Genomic DNA, 17968 nt, shown 5'->3' on the forward strand with positions numbered 1-17968 from the left:
TAGTTAAGTGTTTAATCGTTGTGTAATTACATAAAATAAGTATGTGAACGATCGCAAAGGCTGGCGGTAAATAAAGACAATGTTGGCACATGGTCGTGTGTTGTAAATGAACAATTGCCACAGAGAAATCCGCTGCGGCAGCACGTCGAAATTAGTTGATGATTTTTAGATTATTTAATTACAAGAAACAGATAAGTCGTATTATATAAACACGGTTGAAAGTAACTAAATAGCAAAAAAAAAAAGGTAAGTCGTAAGTCTCAACACATTGGAAACAGTACACACAAGTTAAATTGTAGGTTTAAATTAGTTTATGGCGCAATTTGTTGTTAACAAGAACTATGAATGTGTGTGTGTGTTTGTGTGTGCTGCTATGCTTCACTCGGTTTCTCGTGCATCCATGGTCGAAATATGGGCAACGTTGAGGGGTAATGCGTATGCGTGTCCGGCTTTAGCACCGATTCTGGCCACGTGTTGGCATTGGCTGCATCGCCGGAGTTGTTCCGGAATGGATAGGTCGCCAGTACAATGGGCAGCTGCAGCTTGATTTCCTTCTCCATCGACTTGGGCTCGATCACAAAGAACACATCGTAGGATATTTTGATCAAGTGACAACCGTGCAAATTGGTCGGCGGCAGCGGCGGTACATACAAGCTCTCGTTGTGCCACTCATCCTTCCCACCCGGACGTATCTTTCCGCGCACCAGGACGGCTAGCTCCCGCTTCTCCGTCTGCAGCACCTTGCCGCGCGCCAAGTACTCGATTGTCTGAAAGGAAAGGATTGTCCGAGGAATCAATGCCTGCTGAGCACTGCAGCGCCAAACTGTGGATCTTACCTCTGTGAGGGACGCCTTGGTGCGCTTAATGGACACATTGCTGTAGTTCGAGATGAACGCTGTGACCAGAATGTTCTCTCCGGGCACGTAGCCACCGCGATCCAGGGACACTCGGCACTTGATCTGACCTCCGCCCACGCAGACGACGCCGAGCTTATGCTCCACCTCGCAGGTGAACGGTTGCTGTGCGGAAGGATACGTATACGGATGCCAAGGAGCTGCGTGAGTATTATAATCTCTGAATATAGCAAGAGCTACTCACTGCCAAAATCGGTTTCTCCAGGTTCAGGTCGATGGGGTTCATCACTATAAACACCTGGTGGTTCTTGTGTATGATGCCGTTGTTTTCGCGCAGCGCCGCCTTACAGTAGAACTGAATCCAGCCGTAGCGGCCCAGGAACGTCGATGGCAGGCCTAATGGCAGGCCTAGCTTGAAAGGGAAGCTGTGTATTCCCGGCGAGAGTATGGCCGGACCTCCCTGGTCCACATCGCCGAGCAGTCGCATGCGGAAGTCAATGTAGTTCTCCTTGTCATACGTCCGCTCCTGGCGTCGGCCGTTGCGCACCACGCCCTCCCCCACCACATGGAAGTGCAGTCCCAGCGCCGGCGTCTCATCCTGCAGCTCGATGAGCACACGTCCGGACAAGAACTGGCCGGGAAAGTACAGCAGAGAAGTGTTGTCGAAGATGATCAGGAATTTAAGTAGTTTGCGCGGCATCTTCGCTGCGGATGTGGGTGTGTTGCACTGCGCTCGTGTCTGCTTTCATTCCCCTGTTGCACCCCGTTGCTCCCAGTTGTGCGGTCCGTTTGTCCCTGGAAATATTCAACGAAATTCAATGTAAAGGAAATTCCATTTCGTGTTTCATGTTTCGCGTTTGCAATTATTTGGCAACGTCGCGCATGCGTTCAGTTCGCTTTGGCTTTTTTAATGACAACTTATCTGTCATACTTGGCTACGTCTCTGGCTACGAGTACGAGTATTATGTAGGTATGTTTTCTCGGATATTTATGTGGGTAGCGTAGCATCTAGGCGGGGTAGAGGAAGGAGACCAAAACCAGTTTGGTGTAGCCCCTAGAGATGGCTGCGTGTGCGACCATCCAACGCATTGACTTCATGGTATCCCAGAAGCAAGGTCAGTCCATGGAGCATCTCGTGATGCGGATCGTGTCACGGACCCAGCTCTGGGGCCAAAGTCAAGTATGTACATCTTGGCCAAAACCGTAAGCTGCAACAGCCATAACAGCCATAACCGGGGATTTGAGCCACTTTGGTGCATTGCTTGGCGACAATACTCGTAAATTGTCAATTGGGAAATCGAGAGGAAATTGACGTAATTTGCTCATGGGAAGCCAAGCCACAGCCGCAGCCAAAGCTCTTTGTTGTCGGCCAATCTACATCCGATTGCTGCCTCTTAAAGCGTTGTGGGTGCACCCAAAAAAATAATGATTATTGCTCGCTTTATGAGCGTATATACGTACTTTTACACACACACAAAGGTATTTTTTGTTTGCCAGACCGGGGAATCGATCCAATCCGATCAGAAACGATCCGTTCAGTCCCGAAGTTCAATTGAGCGCGCGGTCACTTGGCTAGATCTAAACCGCGCACGCTGACGTTTGTTTAGCGACTGAAGCAGTCGTCATCGGTTCATGCACCAGACCTCGCCTGTGGCTGTGGCTATAGCTATGGCTGAAAAAGCCAAACAACTTGTTTTGAGCGCGTTTTTGTGAGCAACTGCTGGCAACGAGAGATTCAGCTGGAGCTGGGAGATGGGAGATGGAGCTTCAGGCCAGATGCCAGATGTCGTAATATGCCACTGAGTAGCCTCGCAGCTTTTGATTTTATTATTGTTACTGGTTCCCATAACAACATTATATATATACATATAGGCGGATATAAAGGATAGGATACGATTAATGTTACGCCTTTCTTTGTGTGGCAGGTTGCCTGCCCCAGCCAGACCAACCGTCTGCATGTTCACCTGTGCCTGACCGAAACAATGACGACCCCCAGAGGATGGAATGGAACTCGATACGGGGGAACCCTTAGAACATTTCACATGCTGCCGCCGCCGCCGCCGCCGCTTCCAGCTTTGTTTGCAATTGATCCAAGCCAGTTTTCACAAATGGAATGCCTCAGCCGACGACACTGGCGACTTACGGCACAGCGCACTGATTTTGGGTGAGTTATTCAAATTCATATTGAATTGATCCGCTCGATTACAAGAGCAATTCGCTAATCAAATTTGGTAATACTCGTAGACACTTCGCACTCATGGAGCCAAACGGCAGGCCAGGCCAGGCCAGGCCAGGCAGGTGTTGCGTCGTCGCACTCTGACAAGTACGTAGCCTTATTTAGCAGCTAAATGGGTTTTGGACTTGGATTTGGATTTGGATTTGGTCGCACCTACAAAATGCTTGACTTATAGGCTGCGCAAGACAGACACGAGGAGACACCAAGCCTGTGCAGGCTGTACATACTCGCGTACAGTGCAGTACAGTACATGTATATGTACATGTGTATGGTGTATGGTGTATGGTGTATGCAATGCACATAAATGCATTAAGTGGCACACATTTATGCATTATGCATGCAATTCATACCGGTTTAGTGTTGTTTTTAGGTATCCAAATCGAAGAACCTCAACTGTAACGTAACTCATGAAAATGAAAGGCCAAAAGCCAAGCCAAAGCCAAGCCAACTATCAAAAGAAAACACAAATCGCACTGGCTACAGAAATTGAATCGACAAATGGGCTAGCAGCCAGTGCGGCATTATACACTTACGAGTATACATTATAGGCACCATAGATCCTTTGATTTGATCATGTATCAGTAGCGTTGTCCGCTCAACTTCGGTGGAAACCTGCCCAAACTACTGTATACATATTTGGACAGATTAGAGAGTTGTAGAAAGAGCTTTCCATTAAGAGGTTTTTGTAGTCTAAATTGGCTGAGAATTGTGGACTTAATGACCCCAACAATAACCACGAAAGATGGCCGGAGATACGTAGACGAAGACGAATACGAAAACGAAAACGAAAGATTTCCCAGTCTGCGGTCTAAACTGTACAGAGTATTCGGAAATTAGTTTACTTCTGACTAGAGTGGAGTGGTGTGGTGTGGTGTGGAGTGCTATGGAGTGAAGTAAAGACAGAGACAGAGACAGAGACGTCTATACTTGTTTGGACTGAAATGATAATCGACTAGCTGCTGGGCTGCCGGGGTTTTGGGTAGCCAGCAATTAAGTCCGGTGGAGTTACAGTGGAGGTTCAGTAGTGTTTTGCTGCTCCAGAGGCACCCAGGCACCCAGGTCTCTGGATCTGAATCTGAATCTGAGTCTCGGCTTCGTTTATCGCTTTGTTACAGCCACACTCTTCAATTGGGTTGAGTATACGCGTACACTCGTAATTATAGTAAAACTCTGTCTTTCATAATAGAGTAGCGAAAGCAAAGCAAAGCCAGGCCCAAGCCCAGGCCTAGGCACAGGTTCGGTTCGGCTCGGCTCAGCTTGGACTGGCTGGCGGCCAAGAATATCTCTGCATAGCATCAACTGCTCTCGTACAAGGGGAGTGGCCGGGACAAGTTATAAAACTTACCCACGATACCGTAAAATTCAAAGAGAAAAACAAAAAGTGTTTCTTCATACAAGCCACTCGCATCGCACACTCCACTGTTAGTCGGAGCCACAGTAAGAGCAGACGCAGCCACAGCCACAGCCACAGAGCGGCAGTCCCGGAGTTAACATGGTGTCTTGCTTGCCACACAGGCCACTGTGTGGTGTGTGTTTGTGTATGTTTTGGCCACTGTTAGCGCTGCTCTTGGCTTCTTTTGCCAACCGAGCGCCACTTCGTTTGGACAGGTCTCTGGTCCGCTCTTACTTGCTGGATGGAGTTTCTTTTTAAGCTCGGCGCTCGTCCGCGTCGTGCCTCAGTTGTAGCGATGACGTTGAGCACGCTGGTAAGCCATATTCCCGCTGAGGGAATTCCGCCGTCGACCGTCGAGCGTCGACCGTCGAGAGACAGGTGTAACGCGAGAAAGTTGAAACTGTAACACAACACAACACAGCACAAAAACTGTGTTGCACGCTCGTGTAATCGTACTCTTACTGGTACTCCGTCTCCATCTCCATCTACATGAGTCATCATCGGTGTGTGGTGTGGTGTGGTGTGGCACTTACACGGTGCATGGTGGCACATGTAACGGAGAGAAGAGACTCCGCGAGAACCGCGCGCGCAGTGGCTTGTTCTAGTTTGTTAGCGATCTTGTCAGCAGAAATGTACACATGTTATGAGCGGCGACACTGCGGATTGTCGAGAGATTTGCATAATTGCCTAATTAGAGATCTTGACACGTTGTTAACAGCCAAAGAGAGCGAGCGTCCAGCTCTGGCGGCTGGAACGGAGACTATTTTTGTTCGAGTGGAGAAGAGCAGTGAAGAGAAGAGAATAACTGTTAGCCCATTCTCAGTCGGAGTGGTGATCGGGGGAGAGTGGGGAGTGGGAAGTGGAGCTGTGGAACTGTGCTGTGGTCAAAGGGGAAGGGTATCTCAAAAGAGTTGCTGCATAAATTATATGTAACAAATGTTTTCGTCGCTTTGTGCAAAACCGTTAAATGCTCGCCCCGTCTTATACAATAAGTTATTTGCATATGTATATTGTTATACGCCGGACCGGACGGGACGGGATGGGATGATAGCAACTAACCCACTTCTCTGTTGTGTGCCATTTCCACAGAATGCCAGCAGACACAATGCAGACCACTGATCAGGCAACGGTTGCACGGTTCGACTACCAGAAGACGATGCCCGCTCTAGAGGACGACGCTGCGGGGGAGGATATAGAATCGGTCTCGTCGATGGCGGACAATCTGTCGATTTGGATTGATGGCGAGGAGCACTGGATATCGGGCGTGGATGGGAGCACAACCTGCGCGGATCTAATCTGCGCATTGCTCAGCTACCAAGACGATCCGCAGGAAGCAGGACCGCCAAATGCAGATCCCCTAAAGCCAACGGCGAACATCAAACATCCCCCGCCAGCGATGCAGGAGTACGCGATTGTGCAGAAGCAGCGGCACTACGAGGAGTACCTGGATGGCAGTGCCAGACTCTTTGATGTTATCAGCAACCGTCATGCCTCGCCAAAGGAGGAAGTAAGCGGAGGCAGACCAAGCGACTTAAATTCGACTTTGTTCACCCTCTCGATATTTCCCCCTAGTGTCAGCTCCAGCTACGCCATTTAGCCACTTCATCGGCGAGCAAACACACCCCGACAACGGACAAGGACAGTGGAATGGGCAGTCCCGTGGACAGTTCTCGTAGCATGCGCTTTCGAAGAAGGGGAAAGCACAAGGTGCTGCCCTCTCCCAAGCTGCCGATGGCACCAGATCACTGGGGGGGAGAGGGCAGAGCCAACAACCCCAAGCAACCAAAGAGAAGCCGGAAATTGCAGCAGAGGAACTACCACATGACTCCGAACGAGAGTCTGCTGACCATCATTCTGGCCCAGGACGAAACTATACTCCAGCAGATGTCCATGTTGCAGTAAGTTATGCGCAAGTTATAAGGAAGTGCCTTTGGAAATGTCCATCTTATATTTTATATCCTCCTCCGAATCCGCCTCCCGAAGCGAAAAAGATCGACAAATTTTGAAAATCGAAGAGGAGAAGCATCGAGTGCGTGAACGGGAGTTGGGTAAGAACTACCTGCTCGAGACGTACTTGAAGGACTTGGACGAGCCGCAGGACAATAGCCCTACTATAGAAGAAGTCGATGCGGATGAACCAGACGCAGAGGATGTTCCATTATGTACAGGTAACAGGCGTTCTGTAAATATCAGCTATCAAAACTGCTATTTAATGGCATTCTATTCACAGAAGATGATTATAGAGCGGACACTGCTTGGACGCCAAACGATGCCGAGGTCAACGACGAGATCCGAGTGTACTGGCTCGAAAAAATTCATGCCGTGAACAAACAGCTCCAGCGGGAGGAGGAGCTGCTCCTGAGTCTGCACGCCAAGGTGCGTAGGCATCAGGTGAAGCGGGCGTATCAGACAAAGAGTGAGGTGATGCTGCAAATCGATCGACTCGATACAGAGCTGTCGACACAGGTAGCGGATATCCACCGAGTGGAACGGAAATTATTCACGGCCAACGAGCAGCTAAAAGCCAAGCTGGGAGTGCTCGAATGTTTGGGTCGCGAATTCGAGACAACAGTAGCCGTTGCCGGCAATGATACTCATAAAGAACCCACAGCCCCAGCTACAGCCACTGAAGCCGTCGACACCAACGAAGAGGTCACCGAGGCAGCCAAAGTGGCGAAATTAATCCAATCTTCAATGCGTGACGTAGATGATCTCCGTATGTCCGTTAAGTTGCCTCCAGTATTAGAAGCAGGGGGAAATCACAGAAACACAAACCGCAACCACAATCGCTGCCTGTCCCCCCAGGAATTGGCCGAAAAGAACTTGAATGTTCGATATGTGGCCGACAAGGGCTTAGCGAAGCAGATGTTTACCACGAGCAGAATGGGACACACCCTCACCCCTACCTCACCAGCAGCAGTGGATGCCTACAGTGGAGGAGAGATTGGACCCATAGGAGCAGTCGCACCGGATAAGATCTATGCAAATCCACTGAGATCAGCGCTAGATCTACAGCACTTGGGCACCCTCGTCTAGATTGAGATTGAGGTGAGCGACTGGAGGGGGGTGGAGAGAAGTGAAGGGTGGAGAATCGGGGGTGCAATCCATTTAAGAATCTCGTGTAACGTATTTTGAACATCCGTACCAAATTGTTGTCAACTAACCAAATAGAGATTTGATGTTTTGTTAATGTTTAAACACAATTGTTCTGTGTCCGTGTTGTGTATGTGCATGGATGAATTGTTTTCGTGGGGCATGGGCACTAAGCACAAAAATAAAGCCAAAATGCAGGTAGGCGGACACCGACTTAACCTATTTATATTTATGTTTTACTAGACTTCTTCAACTGCTGCATGAAGCCCGCATTGGGTTGGATGCAGGGCCGCCAGGACTTGACCAGGTTGTAGGCATCCTCGTAGCACATGTCCCGCCGCTGCATCAAGTAGCCAATGACAACAGAGGCAGACCGCGAGACGCCCGCGTTGCAGTGGACTAGAATGCAGCCGCGGGCCTGGCGAGCCTCCTCGATGAAGTCTATGGAGACGGGCAGCACATACCGCAGCAGATCCGTTTCGGGCAGATCCAGACAGGGTAAGTACTTGCACGTGACTGACGTTGGTAGCTCGATACTGGGGGTTTCTATGCCAACGCTGAGTATATGCGTCAGCTTGAACTTCAATATGTTTTCCGTACTGACGGCATCTTGGGAGCCCAGATAGAGGAATTCACTGAGAATGCACGCGGGCACGGCGTCTGGTTTTGTGTCCACGACAAAGCCATACTGTCGTGCCTCCAGCTGTTGGGGGGTCGTGGTTGCTCCGTCCTCGCTTCCAGAGGACCTACGCCGTTCAACAAAACGGGCGCCGGTGGGTGTGGTGACGACGGTGGTTGTGGGCCTTAGATTGGCCAGCCGCTTCTGCAGCTCATACAGCAGTATCATGACTAGGTCTTAGCTTAGTTGTCCGTACTAAGTGTATCTCTGTAGTGCACACGGCACAGGTAAAGTCCGCAGGCTGGCGCTGGAACTACTCGGGAATCCCACGAGTGCTTGGAAGGTATGGTCAGCATCTGGTAGATGCACTTCTCGTCAATGCGGTCGCTGCCTAGGGAAAGCAGCGACCCTACAATACGTCTCACTTGCTTGTAGAGAAACGATTTGGCCTTGATCTCTATGTCCCAATAGTCGTATGTTTCCGCAGCCAGAGTGGCGTTCGATGGCAGGGCAAGCGTTCGGCCAGGTCGTATATTGATCTCGTCGATTTTGCGCAGGGTGAACATGGGATGGTCACGGCTGAGGCTCTTCTGCCGGCTGACGCTCATGAATGTGCGAAAGTCGTGCACGCCGATGAACATGCGAGCCGCGTTGCGGATGCGTTCAATGTCGAAGGTCGGGGCCCTGTGGGGAAAAAGGAATGGTCAGCGAACGGCAGGCAAACTGTGCAGGCAGAACACTATACAGTAAAAAATAGCAGCGATCAATTTCCTCCACGGGAACAAATGCCTCGAATCCTTTGTTCCGAAGCTTCCCGTCGTCGAACAGGGGTTTACGCGCGACGGCAAAGCGATACAAGTAGGTTCTCCCTATGGCGTGGTAGCGACAATGGAAGGTATCTGGCACCACCTGGCTGCTGAGCACGCGGATGGGAAGGCGCTGCTTGTCCAGAGTCCTGTTGAGAACTCCCGTCAGCGTTGTGGTATCATATGGTTGGCCATCACGGCGCGCCAAGTCCACGTGCACCGTCGAGTGCAGGGCATGAACACCCGCGTCTGTGCTGGGAATGAATTTGATTAGCAGATCAGAATAGCCATTTGGCCTTGAGGCACTTACCGACTGGACAGCACCGTTTGTATCTCGTTGGTGGGATGAAAAACTCTTAGTGCCAGCTCCAAGCAGCCTTGAACTGAATTGGTGTCCAGACTCTGTGGCTCCAACTTGTTTATGGTCTTCTGTATACCACTGCATGAATGAATAGTTGCCGTTCATAGCTATATTTGGGATCTAGTTAACAAATTGCTCACCGAAAAGTTGTGCCTATGTATGAAATGTTGAGTAAATATCTGTGCATTTTCCTACCACCACCCACATAACACCCACATACAGAAAGAGATGGTCGCAAACAGCTGTTCGCGAGGTATCGATACTCTATCGATAAGAGGTAAATACAATTCGCCACAAATTGTGCAACAGTTCACTTACATTTTACAGTCATTAAAAAAGTTATTCAATAGTTTTACGTCAGAGCAAAATTTAACTAAACAAGACTAAATATTATATCCTTGTGACAATCTCCCAGAGCTTGTATCTTTCTATCGATACTGCATATATCGATATTGTGTCAAGCAAGCGAGGCAGGTTCTCTCATAAAAAAGTTTTGTAATCAAAAAAACCAAATCAAAAATTGTGCATTGGCAGAGCCGGTTTATTAGAAAATTGCTCCGTTTCTTTTTTTTCGCTATTTGTACCAAATTCAGCGCAGAAGTGTTCCCTCGTCAAAAAGCAGAAGCAGAACTAATCAAAAACATAATGGACGGAGCTCTTTCACGAACTGAGAATACGGAGGTGAATAGTTGGATTAAATTTGGCATGCGCCTGGGAGTTAGTGCTGCCTTGCATCCGTTTGAGTACTCCAAGACGCTGATTCAGCTGGGATATGAGCCGATTGCTGCCATTCCCAGCACGTCGTGGACTGGCAAACCAATCCTGAAGCTGCCGAACATTTTTCAATACAGTGGGTACAAAGTTCTCGCTTGCCGGTCAGGATTGATATCGTTCTTACCTTTGCAGCCGGTCACATCAAGAGAATTGATGGATTCTATGGCTGCTATCGTGGCCTGGCACCTAAGCTGGTTGGATCCGTTGTGGCGATGGTGGTGAGCGAGCGGGTGGTCGAAAAACTGGGACTGAACTCTTTGGAGGAATCCAAGGATGACACAGATATGTCGGAGGAAGACGAGTAAGTGTTAATTTACAAATATTCTTCAGCTCCCATCTGATTAGTTGTCTCATTTGTTTGTTTCAGGTATGCTCAATTCAAGCTACATCTGAAGCGTGATATTGTGGTGACTGTGAGTGGAATCGTCGCGTCGCATCCTTTCCACGTGATCTCGGTGCGGATGATGGCCCAGTTTATTGGCCGCGAGACTCTGTATCGTTCCATAGCCGGTTCGATTGCGGAGATCTGGAAGACTGAGGGAATTGGTGGCTTCTTTGCTGGTCTGGTGCCCAAGCTCTTGGCCGATGTTGCCTGTCTGGTTCTCAGTAGCTCCACGATCTATATTTTGAACAAATATTTGATCAAGGACAAGCTGACCAGGCAGTACAACGCTGCCATGATACAATTTGGCTATTCAAGTCTGCTGTATCCTTTGCTAGTGGTTTCCACTTGCTCGGCTGTGAGTGGGTCGCGTCTGATGGCCGGGCAACCGCCCATCATGCCCGCCTACGCTAATTGGGTAGACTGCTGGAACGATCTGCAGGCCCGTAAAGAGCTTAAGCGGGGCGGCTCGCTCCTTTGGCGGTAAGTTTAAATCGAATTGACAACAGCTTTATTACTAATGGCCCCAACACAACCCTTTTTTTTAGCTCTCAAATTAAACGTTCTCCCAGCATTTCGACTGGCTTTGTGCCTTTGCCCACAATAGCTCGTTATCAATAAACACCATAGCAAACGTAATGATTATACGACGAGAACAGGCTCTGAAGTCCCCCCATCAACTGCCAAACACGCCTAGCGTTGTTTGCCTTTGCATTTTAATAGTACCACGAAGACGTTGAGGTCCAACCGAAGACAACCGCATTTCATTTACTGCGACAAATCCAATTATACATCTACATATGTTGAAGTGTGTGCATTCCCATCGGGGTCGCTTAGCCTTACGTTCTATCTATCCTCGCATTGTATCAATTTATTTATCCGCATCCCAATATCTCCAAATTCTCTAAAGCGAAACAGTTTTCCCAAATCCTACAGACTGCGCATTACCCTTGTTACTGTTTTATTGCGACAGTGTTTCAAATAAATATACCCAAAGAGCGGAAAAATAGCCAAACATTTCACAGATTAATTTTTCTACATTTTTCATTTGTTTATTTACAAAATAAGGTTTCCTCAAAGGTCATCAACCACTAAAAAAAATTAATGTTTTAAATTGTACGAAGCTAGAAATGTAAATGTAAAATGTTCATCGATTGCCAGGGCTTTCCCGATCATGAAAAGACATGCCGCACCCCGATCGGCTGCCGTATAGAAGATATGTAGTGCGCGGGAAAAACCACTATTTGAATGATGTGCAAATCCAAATCTTCGGGAGGCACCATAGATATAGTTACATCATTAAATTTTCAAAAAATCGGGCCCATTCTCGCAGTCGAGATTTTGATGCCAATCGACATGCTGAAAATTTGGATTTGCGTATCCTTAAAATACTGGTTTCTTCTGGACGCTATATCTCGACTATTTATGGGCCGATTGGGGCGCGGCATGTTTGTCCGTGATCGGAAGAGTCCTGCCAATCGACTGCCATCAGAAAAAGGAACATCCCTTTTTTCACGATTTTCGCAAAAAATCATGATGGTTACATCATTAAATTTGGCAAAAATCGGCCTCGATTTCGAAGTCGAGATTTTGATGCCGTTCGACAGTCTGGATCCTCGCGGTCCTTGGAGAGTTGGTCCTGCACCCATCTGGCCCTATTTGTCTGAGATAAAGCCGTCTGAAGATTTGGATTTGCGTATCTCTAAAATACTGGTTTCTTCTGGACGCTATATCTCGACTCTTTGTGGGCCGATCGGGGCGCGGCATGTCTTTTCGTGATCAGAAGAGTCCTGCCAACCGAATGGCATCAGAAAAAAGGACATCCAGCTTATCACGATTTTTGCAAAAAATCATGATGGTTACATCATTAAATTTGGCAAAAATCGGCCTCGATTTCGAAGTCGAGATTTTGATGCCGTTCGACAGTCTGGATCCTCGCGGTCCTTGGAGAGTTGGTCCTGCACCCATCCGGCCCTATTTGTCTGAGATTTAGCCGTCTGAAGATTTGGATTTGCATATCCTTAAAATACTGGTTTCTTCTGGACGCTATATCTCGACTATTTATGGGCCGATTGGGGCGCGGCATGTTTGTCCGTGATCGGAAGAGTCCTGCCAATCGACTGCCATCAGAAAAAGGAACATCCCTTTTTTCACGATTTTCGCAAAAAATCATGATGGTTACATCATTAAATTTGGCAAAAATCGGCCTCGATTTCGAAGTCGAGATTTTGATGCCGTTCGACAGTCTGGATCCTCGCGGTCCTTGGAGAGTTGGTCCTGCACCCATCTGGCCCTATTTGTCTGAGATAAAGCCGTCTGAAGATTTGGATTTGCGTATCTCTAAAATACTGGTTTCTTCTGAACGCTATATCTCGACTATTTATGGGCCGATTGGGGCGCGGCATGTTTGTCCGTGATCGGAAGAGTCCTGCCAATCGACTGCCATCAGAAAAAGGAACATCCCTTTTTTCACGATTTTCGCAAAAAATCATGATGGTTACATCATTAAATTTGGCAAAAATCGGCCTCGATTTCGAAGTCGAGATTTTGATGCCGTTCGACAGTCTGGATCCTCGCGGTCCTTGGAGAGTTGGTCCTGCACCCATCTGGCCCTATTTGTCTGAGATAAAGCCGTCTGAAGATTTGGATTTGCGTATCTCTAAAATACTGGTTTCTTCTGAACGCTATATCTCGACTATTTATGGGCCGATTGGGGCGCGGCATGTTTGTCCGTGATCGGAAGAGTCCTGCCAATCGACTGCCATCAGAAAAAGGAACATCCCTTTTTTCACGATTTTCGCAAAAAATCATGATGGTTACATCATTAAATTTGGCAAAAATCGGCCTCGATTTCGAAGTCGAGATTTTGATGCCGTTCGACAGTCTGGATCCTCGCGGTCCTTGGAGAGTTGGTCCTGCACCCATCTGGCCCTATTTGTCTGAGATATAGCCGTCTGAAGATTTGATTTGCACATCATTCAAATACTGGTTTTTTCTGCACGCTATCTCTGCTAAACGGCAGCTGATCAGGGCGTGGCATGTCTTGTTGTGTTTGGGAGAGTCCTAGCATATTTTTGGTCCTGGTTAGTACTGTATAATAAATAAAAGTTAGTAATATACTTTCACTGACAATATAACTTTACCTTATTCTTAGAATGCTATTGGTCCTGCCACTTACCATACAGGAACAAGCGAACTTTCTGGATTGGATCTCAGGATCTTCGACTCTAGCATTCGGCTAACGCCTCGTCATCATGAGCCAGCCATGACGGCCATTCATACGCCGTCTAATCAAACTCTGGGCTTCAGCTTCGAGACGCGTAAGTGAAAGAGGATATAACTGTGGACATATTTTAAAATATATTTTCCGATTTCCCCCGCCCGACGGAGTCCTGTCTAAGCATTACCGAAGCGCATTCGAGGCAGACCGAGGCCTATTCCAGCCAGACAGAATCGTATCCGAGCAGGACAGATGCGCACCCATTGCGGACCTTCAAGTCATCGTCATCCTTCGACCTGGCCATCGACAACTATATCAAGGACTTTGGCTATGGCAACCAAGACAGAAACTACGTGGACTTCTAGACTCTAGATATGTACATATATCACGTAGTTGTTAGGTTTAAGGATATACGCGTCCATGCATTTAGAAACTAGATTAAAATATTTATTTATTTATGCTAAGCTAAGTTTTGATGAATAAAACTATTGAAAAATCATCCTTGTTTTATCCTTGTATCGCTACGGAAGCTATTCCGATTAAGAAGAGGCGTGTGACGCCCCGATCGGCTTACAAAAAGCGGAGAAAATTAAATATTTTTGATTGGGGAAAATGTCCTTGGTCCTTGATAAGGACTCCATTAATCCAGGGAGATTTTTTCGATCACAGGAAGCCGTCGCGAGTCACGATCGGGCCGCAAATAGCCGAGAAACTTAAATTTGTAAGGTAGGGGTTGTTGAAGTCCTTACCGAAGGATCAAGGAAATTTTTCTGATCACAGGAAGCCGTAGCACGTTCCGATCGGGCCACAAATAAGGAAGAAAACAAGATGCACATGTCTGGAGAAAATATCCTTGATCCTTGGTCCTTGATAATGATTCCATTAAATCAAAGACATTTGATCGCAGGAAGCCATCGCACGTCCCGATCAGTACCCAAATAGCCGAGGAAACTAAATATGTATATTTTGGGGTTGTTATAGTCCTTACCTAAGGATCAAGGACAATTTTCTGACCCTGGCGGGCCATGGCACGGAGCGATCGGGCCACAAATAAGGTGAAAAAAGATATATACGTCTGGAGGAAATGTCCTTGACCCTTGGTCCTTGATAAGGACTCCATTAGATCAAGGATGTTATTCCTAACACAGGAAGCCGTCGCATGTCCCGATCGGGCCAATAATAAAGGAAAAAACAACAACAGTTGTTGTTGTTAACAACAACAGCAAAAAAATTTGTTGTACAACAACTTTTAACGAGAATTTCAAATCTGGGATACCAGGCAAACAGAAATAGCAGAAGGTCGCTGGTTTTTTTGTAATTCCTTTTAATTTTGTTTTTACGTTTTTTCGTATTTTCTTTGGCCGCTCAAATGGAGAAGAGCGTTAATTTCAAATCTGGGATACCAGGCAAACAGAAATAGCAGAAGGTCGCTGGATTTTTTTAATTTGTTTTAAATTTCCCGCCATTTGCCAAGCCCCAAAAGTATGCAACACTTTTAATTTTTCTTTGGCCGCTCAAATGGAGAAAGGCGTTAATTTCAAATCTGGGATTTTTTAAATTGGTTTGCCCGCCATTTTTCAAACCCAGATTTGAAATTAACGTTTTTCTCCATTTGAGCGGCCCAAGAAAATATGAAAAAGTGTTGCATACTTTTGGGGATTGGCAAAGGGCGGGAAATTTAAAAGATTTTTTTTTAAATCCAGCGACCTTCTGCTATTCCTGTTTGCCTGGTATCCCAGATTTGAAATTAACGTTTTTGGCCATTTGAGCGGTTGCAAGTTAAAAGTTGTTGTACAAACATTTTTGTTCTGTTGTTAACAACAACAACTGTTGTTGTTTTTTCCTTTATTTGTGGCCCGATCGGGACATGCCAGGGCGTCCTGTGTTAGGAATAACATCCTTGATCTAATGCAGTCCTTATCAAGGACCAAGGATCAAGGATATTTTCTCCAGACATGTGTATCTTGTTTTCTTCCTTATTTGTGGCCCGATCGGAACGTGCTACGGCTTCCTGTGATCAGAAAAATTTCCTTGATCCTTCGGTAAGGACTTCAACAACCCCTACCTTATAAATTTAAGTTTCTCGGCTATTTGCGGCCCGATCGTGACTCGCGACGGCTTCCTGTGATCGAAAAAATCTCCCTGGATTAATGGAGTCCTTATCAAGGACCAAGGACATTTTCCCCAATCAAAAATATTTAATTTTCTCCGCTATTTGTAAGCCGATCGGGGCGACACACCTTTTCTTAATCGGAATAGTTTCCCCGACACAGGATAAAAAAAGGATGATTTTTCAATAGTTTTATTCATCAAAACTTAGCTTAGCATAAATAAATAAACATTTTTATCTAGTTTCTACATGCATGGACGGGTAAATCCTTAAACCTAACAACTACGTGATATACATATCTAGAGTCTAGAAGTCCACGTAGTTTCTGTCTTGGTTGCCATAGCCAAAGTCCTTGAGATAGTTGTCGATGGCCAGGTCGAAGGATGACGATGACTTGTTAGGTTCGGATCTTGCAAAGGGTGCGGTTCTGTTCTGCTGGGTTACGATTCTGTCTGGCTGGAATAGGCCTCGGTCTGCCTCGAATGCGCCTCGGTAATGCTTAGACAGGTTCCGTCTGGCGGAGGAAAGCGTAGGGTACATAAGTTCTCTATGAAGGAAGATATATTTAAAAAAAAGTCCACAGTTATATCCTGTTTCACTTACGCGTCTTAAAGCAAAGGTCCAGCGTTTGATTCGGCGTTTCCCGTGGACTTGAATCAACCATACCACCATCCATCACAGGCCCCTACTGCAGTGGAAACGACGCCAACGCCACATTATTGACTCAACGACACAGCAGCGGCATCATGGCTATGGCCCGCAGCAAGACCGATCACCGATCTGGGCCTACTTGGCCGAGATATAGCGTCTGATCTTTTGGCATTGTAAATAATTAAATCATGATGGATTTAACCATCGTCGAAAGTCCGTCATTTTATGCCCGATCAGGGCGTGCCACGACTCCTTAGGATCGAGAGAGTATCCCAGATCCTTAGGGACAATTAAGGATATTGCCTTTTCGGCAACACCCACCTTTCAAAACAAGGTCAAAACAGTCAGACCAAAAGATTGCCTGATGTTTTTTGAAAGAGTTAGCACAGCCACAAAAGGATGCCACGATTTCCAGCAGTTTTTGGCTTGTAAAATCTTGTAAAAATCACCTCTAAAACATCTCATCACCGTAAAAATCCAAACATATAGAAATATCGTAAATGCCGTTTCTATTATTTTTTCATGACTGTATATCTCCAAACTTACAAATATGTACGTCTGCAAATAAAGATTTGTGGGCCGATCTGGTCGTGACGTACCTTTTTGTGATCGGAATAGCAGGCGACGATGATAAAAGAGCTAGAAATGCACTCAAAATAAGTTTTCAATTTACAAACGGATTTAGTTCTAAAGTATTACAAGTTTTAACTTATATTTTTGTTTCTTGCAATATACATTTTTCATATTTTAGATTGTCATCCAGCTCTGTTCTATTGACACTGAAATGGAATTACAGATAATAAAATGGCAGGAGAGGCAATCTATGAATGCACTTAGTACATTCTGGACCATGCAGGCGATGTTCCACGCCTTTTCGTGACCGATACCCTTGTTCTAGTATCTTAAAACTGCTTTCTTCGAGGTTCCTTTACGTAGGAAGATCCCAAGACTACTCCTCAAGCCGCCGCATGTTGGCATCTTGGCCAGAGAAAAGGTTTTTGTTCTCTATGATAACCTGCAAAGAGGAACACAATCATTCATTAATGGAAACGCCCAAGTATAGGAGAACAAATTGGAGTGTAATTATAATGTGCGATATAAGACAAGACAAGACAAGAGCCAGGCCAGGCTGGGCCAAGCCAACCCCCCGCGGCATCAATCATTATGCAATTTTTATGAAGACAGCCTCGCGAGCCAGTTACTTTCTTTGGAGGCGGGGTTCATTGAACGGTTTTTAGGGGGGCCTGAAAGCTTGGCCTGCCTTTGGGCTCGAACAGGAGCGACGTTGCTGCGTTGTGTCGCTCCTAATGGAAATGGATAATGGATGCAGCAGCAGCGGCAGCCTTGGCAGCGACTTTGTTTTGGAACAGGTTTCGGGGTTGGGAAAACCTCTGCGGCATGTTTATGCACTTGTCGGCCCGGTCTCTTGGCCACTTCACTTCACTGGCTATCAACAAATACGGCCCATT

At 46.8% G+C, this 17968-nt stretch overlaps 5 protein-coding genes across 7 annotated transcripts; 2 read left to right on the top strand and 3 right to left on the bottom strand.

Annotated features, from left to right (window-relative positions):
• Window positions 1-2: 2 nt before the first annotated feature.
• LOC6601054 lies at window positions 3-7883 on the top strand. 3 transcript variants are annotated; one of them, XM_026993960.1, is made up of 8 exons: window positions 3-246; window positions 2780-3018; window positions 3099-3177; window positions 5573-5990; window positions 6056-6381; window positions 6467-6651; window positions 6714-7531; window positions 7820-7883. In XM_026993960.1, the coding sequence occupies exons 2-7, from the start codon at window positions 2859-2861 to the stop codon at window positions 7517-7519; spliced, it is 1974 nt and encodes a 657-aa protein (XP_026849761.1). In that variant the 5' UTR covers window positions 3-246; window positions 2780-2858; the 3' UTR covers window positions 7520-7531; window positions 7820-7883. The 3 variants fall into 3 exon arrangements, with proteins under 3 accessions (XP_026849761.1, XP_026849762.1, XP_002026109.2); XM_026993961.1 differs by lacking the exon at window positions 7820-7883 and having other exon boundaries at window positions 6717-7662; XM_002026073.2 differs by lacking the exon at window positions 7820-7883 and having other exon boundaries at window positions 6714-7661.
• LOC6601053 (arrestin domain-containing protein 4) lies at window positions 226-2424 on the bottom strand. The gene is made up of 4 exons (XM_002026072.2): window positions 2316-2424; window positions 1099-1649; window positions 837-1019; window positions 226-767 (listed from the first exon to the last, which is right to left on the bottom strand). The coding sequence occupies exons 2-4, from the start codon at window positions 1552-1554 to the stop codon at window positions 372-374; spliced, it is 1035 nt and encodes a 344-aa protein (XP_002026108.1). The 5' UTR covers window positions 1555-1649; window positions 2316-2424; the 3' UTR covers window positions 226-371.
• LOC113566799 (dual specificity protein phosphatase 19) lies at window positions 7688-8432 on the bottom strand. The gene has a single exon (XM_026993965.1). The coding sequence runs from the start codon at window positions 8421-8423 to the stop codon at window positions 7806-7808; it is 618 nt and encodes a 205-aa protein (XP_026849766.1). The 5' UTR covers window positions 8424-8432; the 3' UTR covers window positions 7688-7805.
• On the top strand, window positions 8032-11535 carry LOC6601056 (mitochondrial carrier homolog 2). Its single transcript, XM_026993963.1, has 5 exons — window positions 8032-8074; window positions 9956-10212; window positions 10269-10437; window positions 10504-11001; window positions 11067-11535. Exons 2-5 carry the CDS (start codon window positions 10008-10010, stop codon window positions 11137-11139), a joined length of 945 nt encoding a protein of 314 aa, XP_026849764.1. The 5' UTR covers window positions 8032-8074; window positions 9956-10007; the 3' UTR covers window positions 11140-11535.
• On the bottom strand, window positions 8420-9549 carry LOC6601055 (tRNA pseudouridine synthase-like 1). The gene is made up of 4 exons (XM_026993964.1): window positions 9503-9549; window positions 9312-9440; window positions 8941-9255; window positions 8420-8879 (listed from the first exon to the last, which is right to left on the bottom strand). The coding sequence occupies exons 1-4, from the start codon at window positions 9547-9549 to the stop codon at window positions 8438-8440; spliced, it is 933 nt and encodes a 310-aa protein (XP_026849765.1). The 3' UTR covers window positions 8420-8437.
• Window positions 11536-17968: the final 6433 nt, after the last annotated feature.

Source organism: Drosophila persimilis, unplaced genomic scaffold (genome assembly GCF_003286085.1).
Source record: "Drosophila persimilis strain 14011-0111.01,24,50 unplaced genomic scaffold, DperRS2 tig00000977-arrow-arrow-pilon, whole genome shotgun sequence".
In the NCBI taxonomy this organism is placed as follows: domain Eukaryota; kingdom Metazoa; phylum Arthropoda; class Insecta; order Diptera; family Drosophilidae; genus Drosophila; species Drosophila persimilis.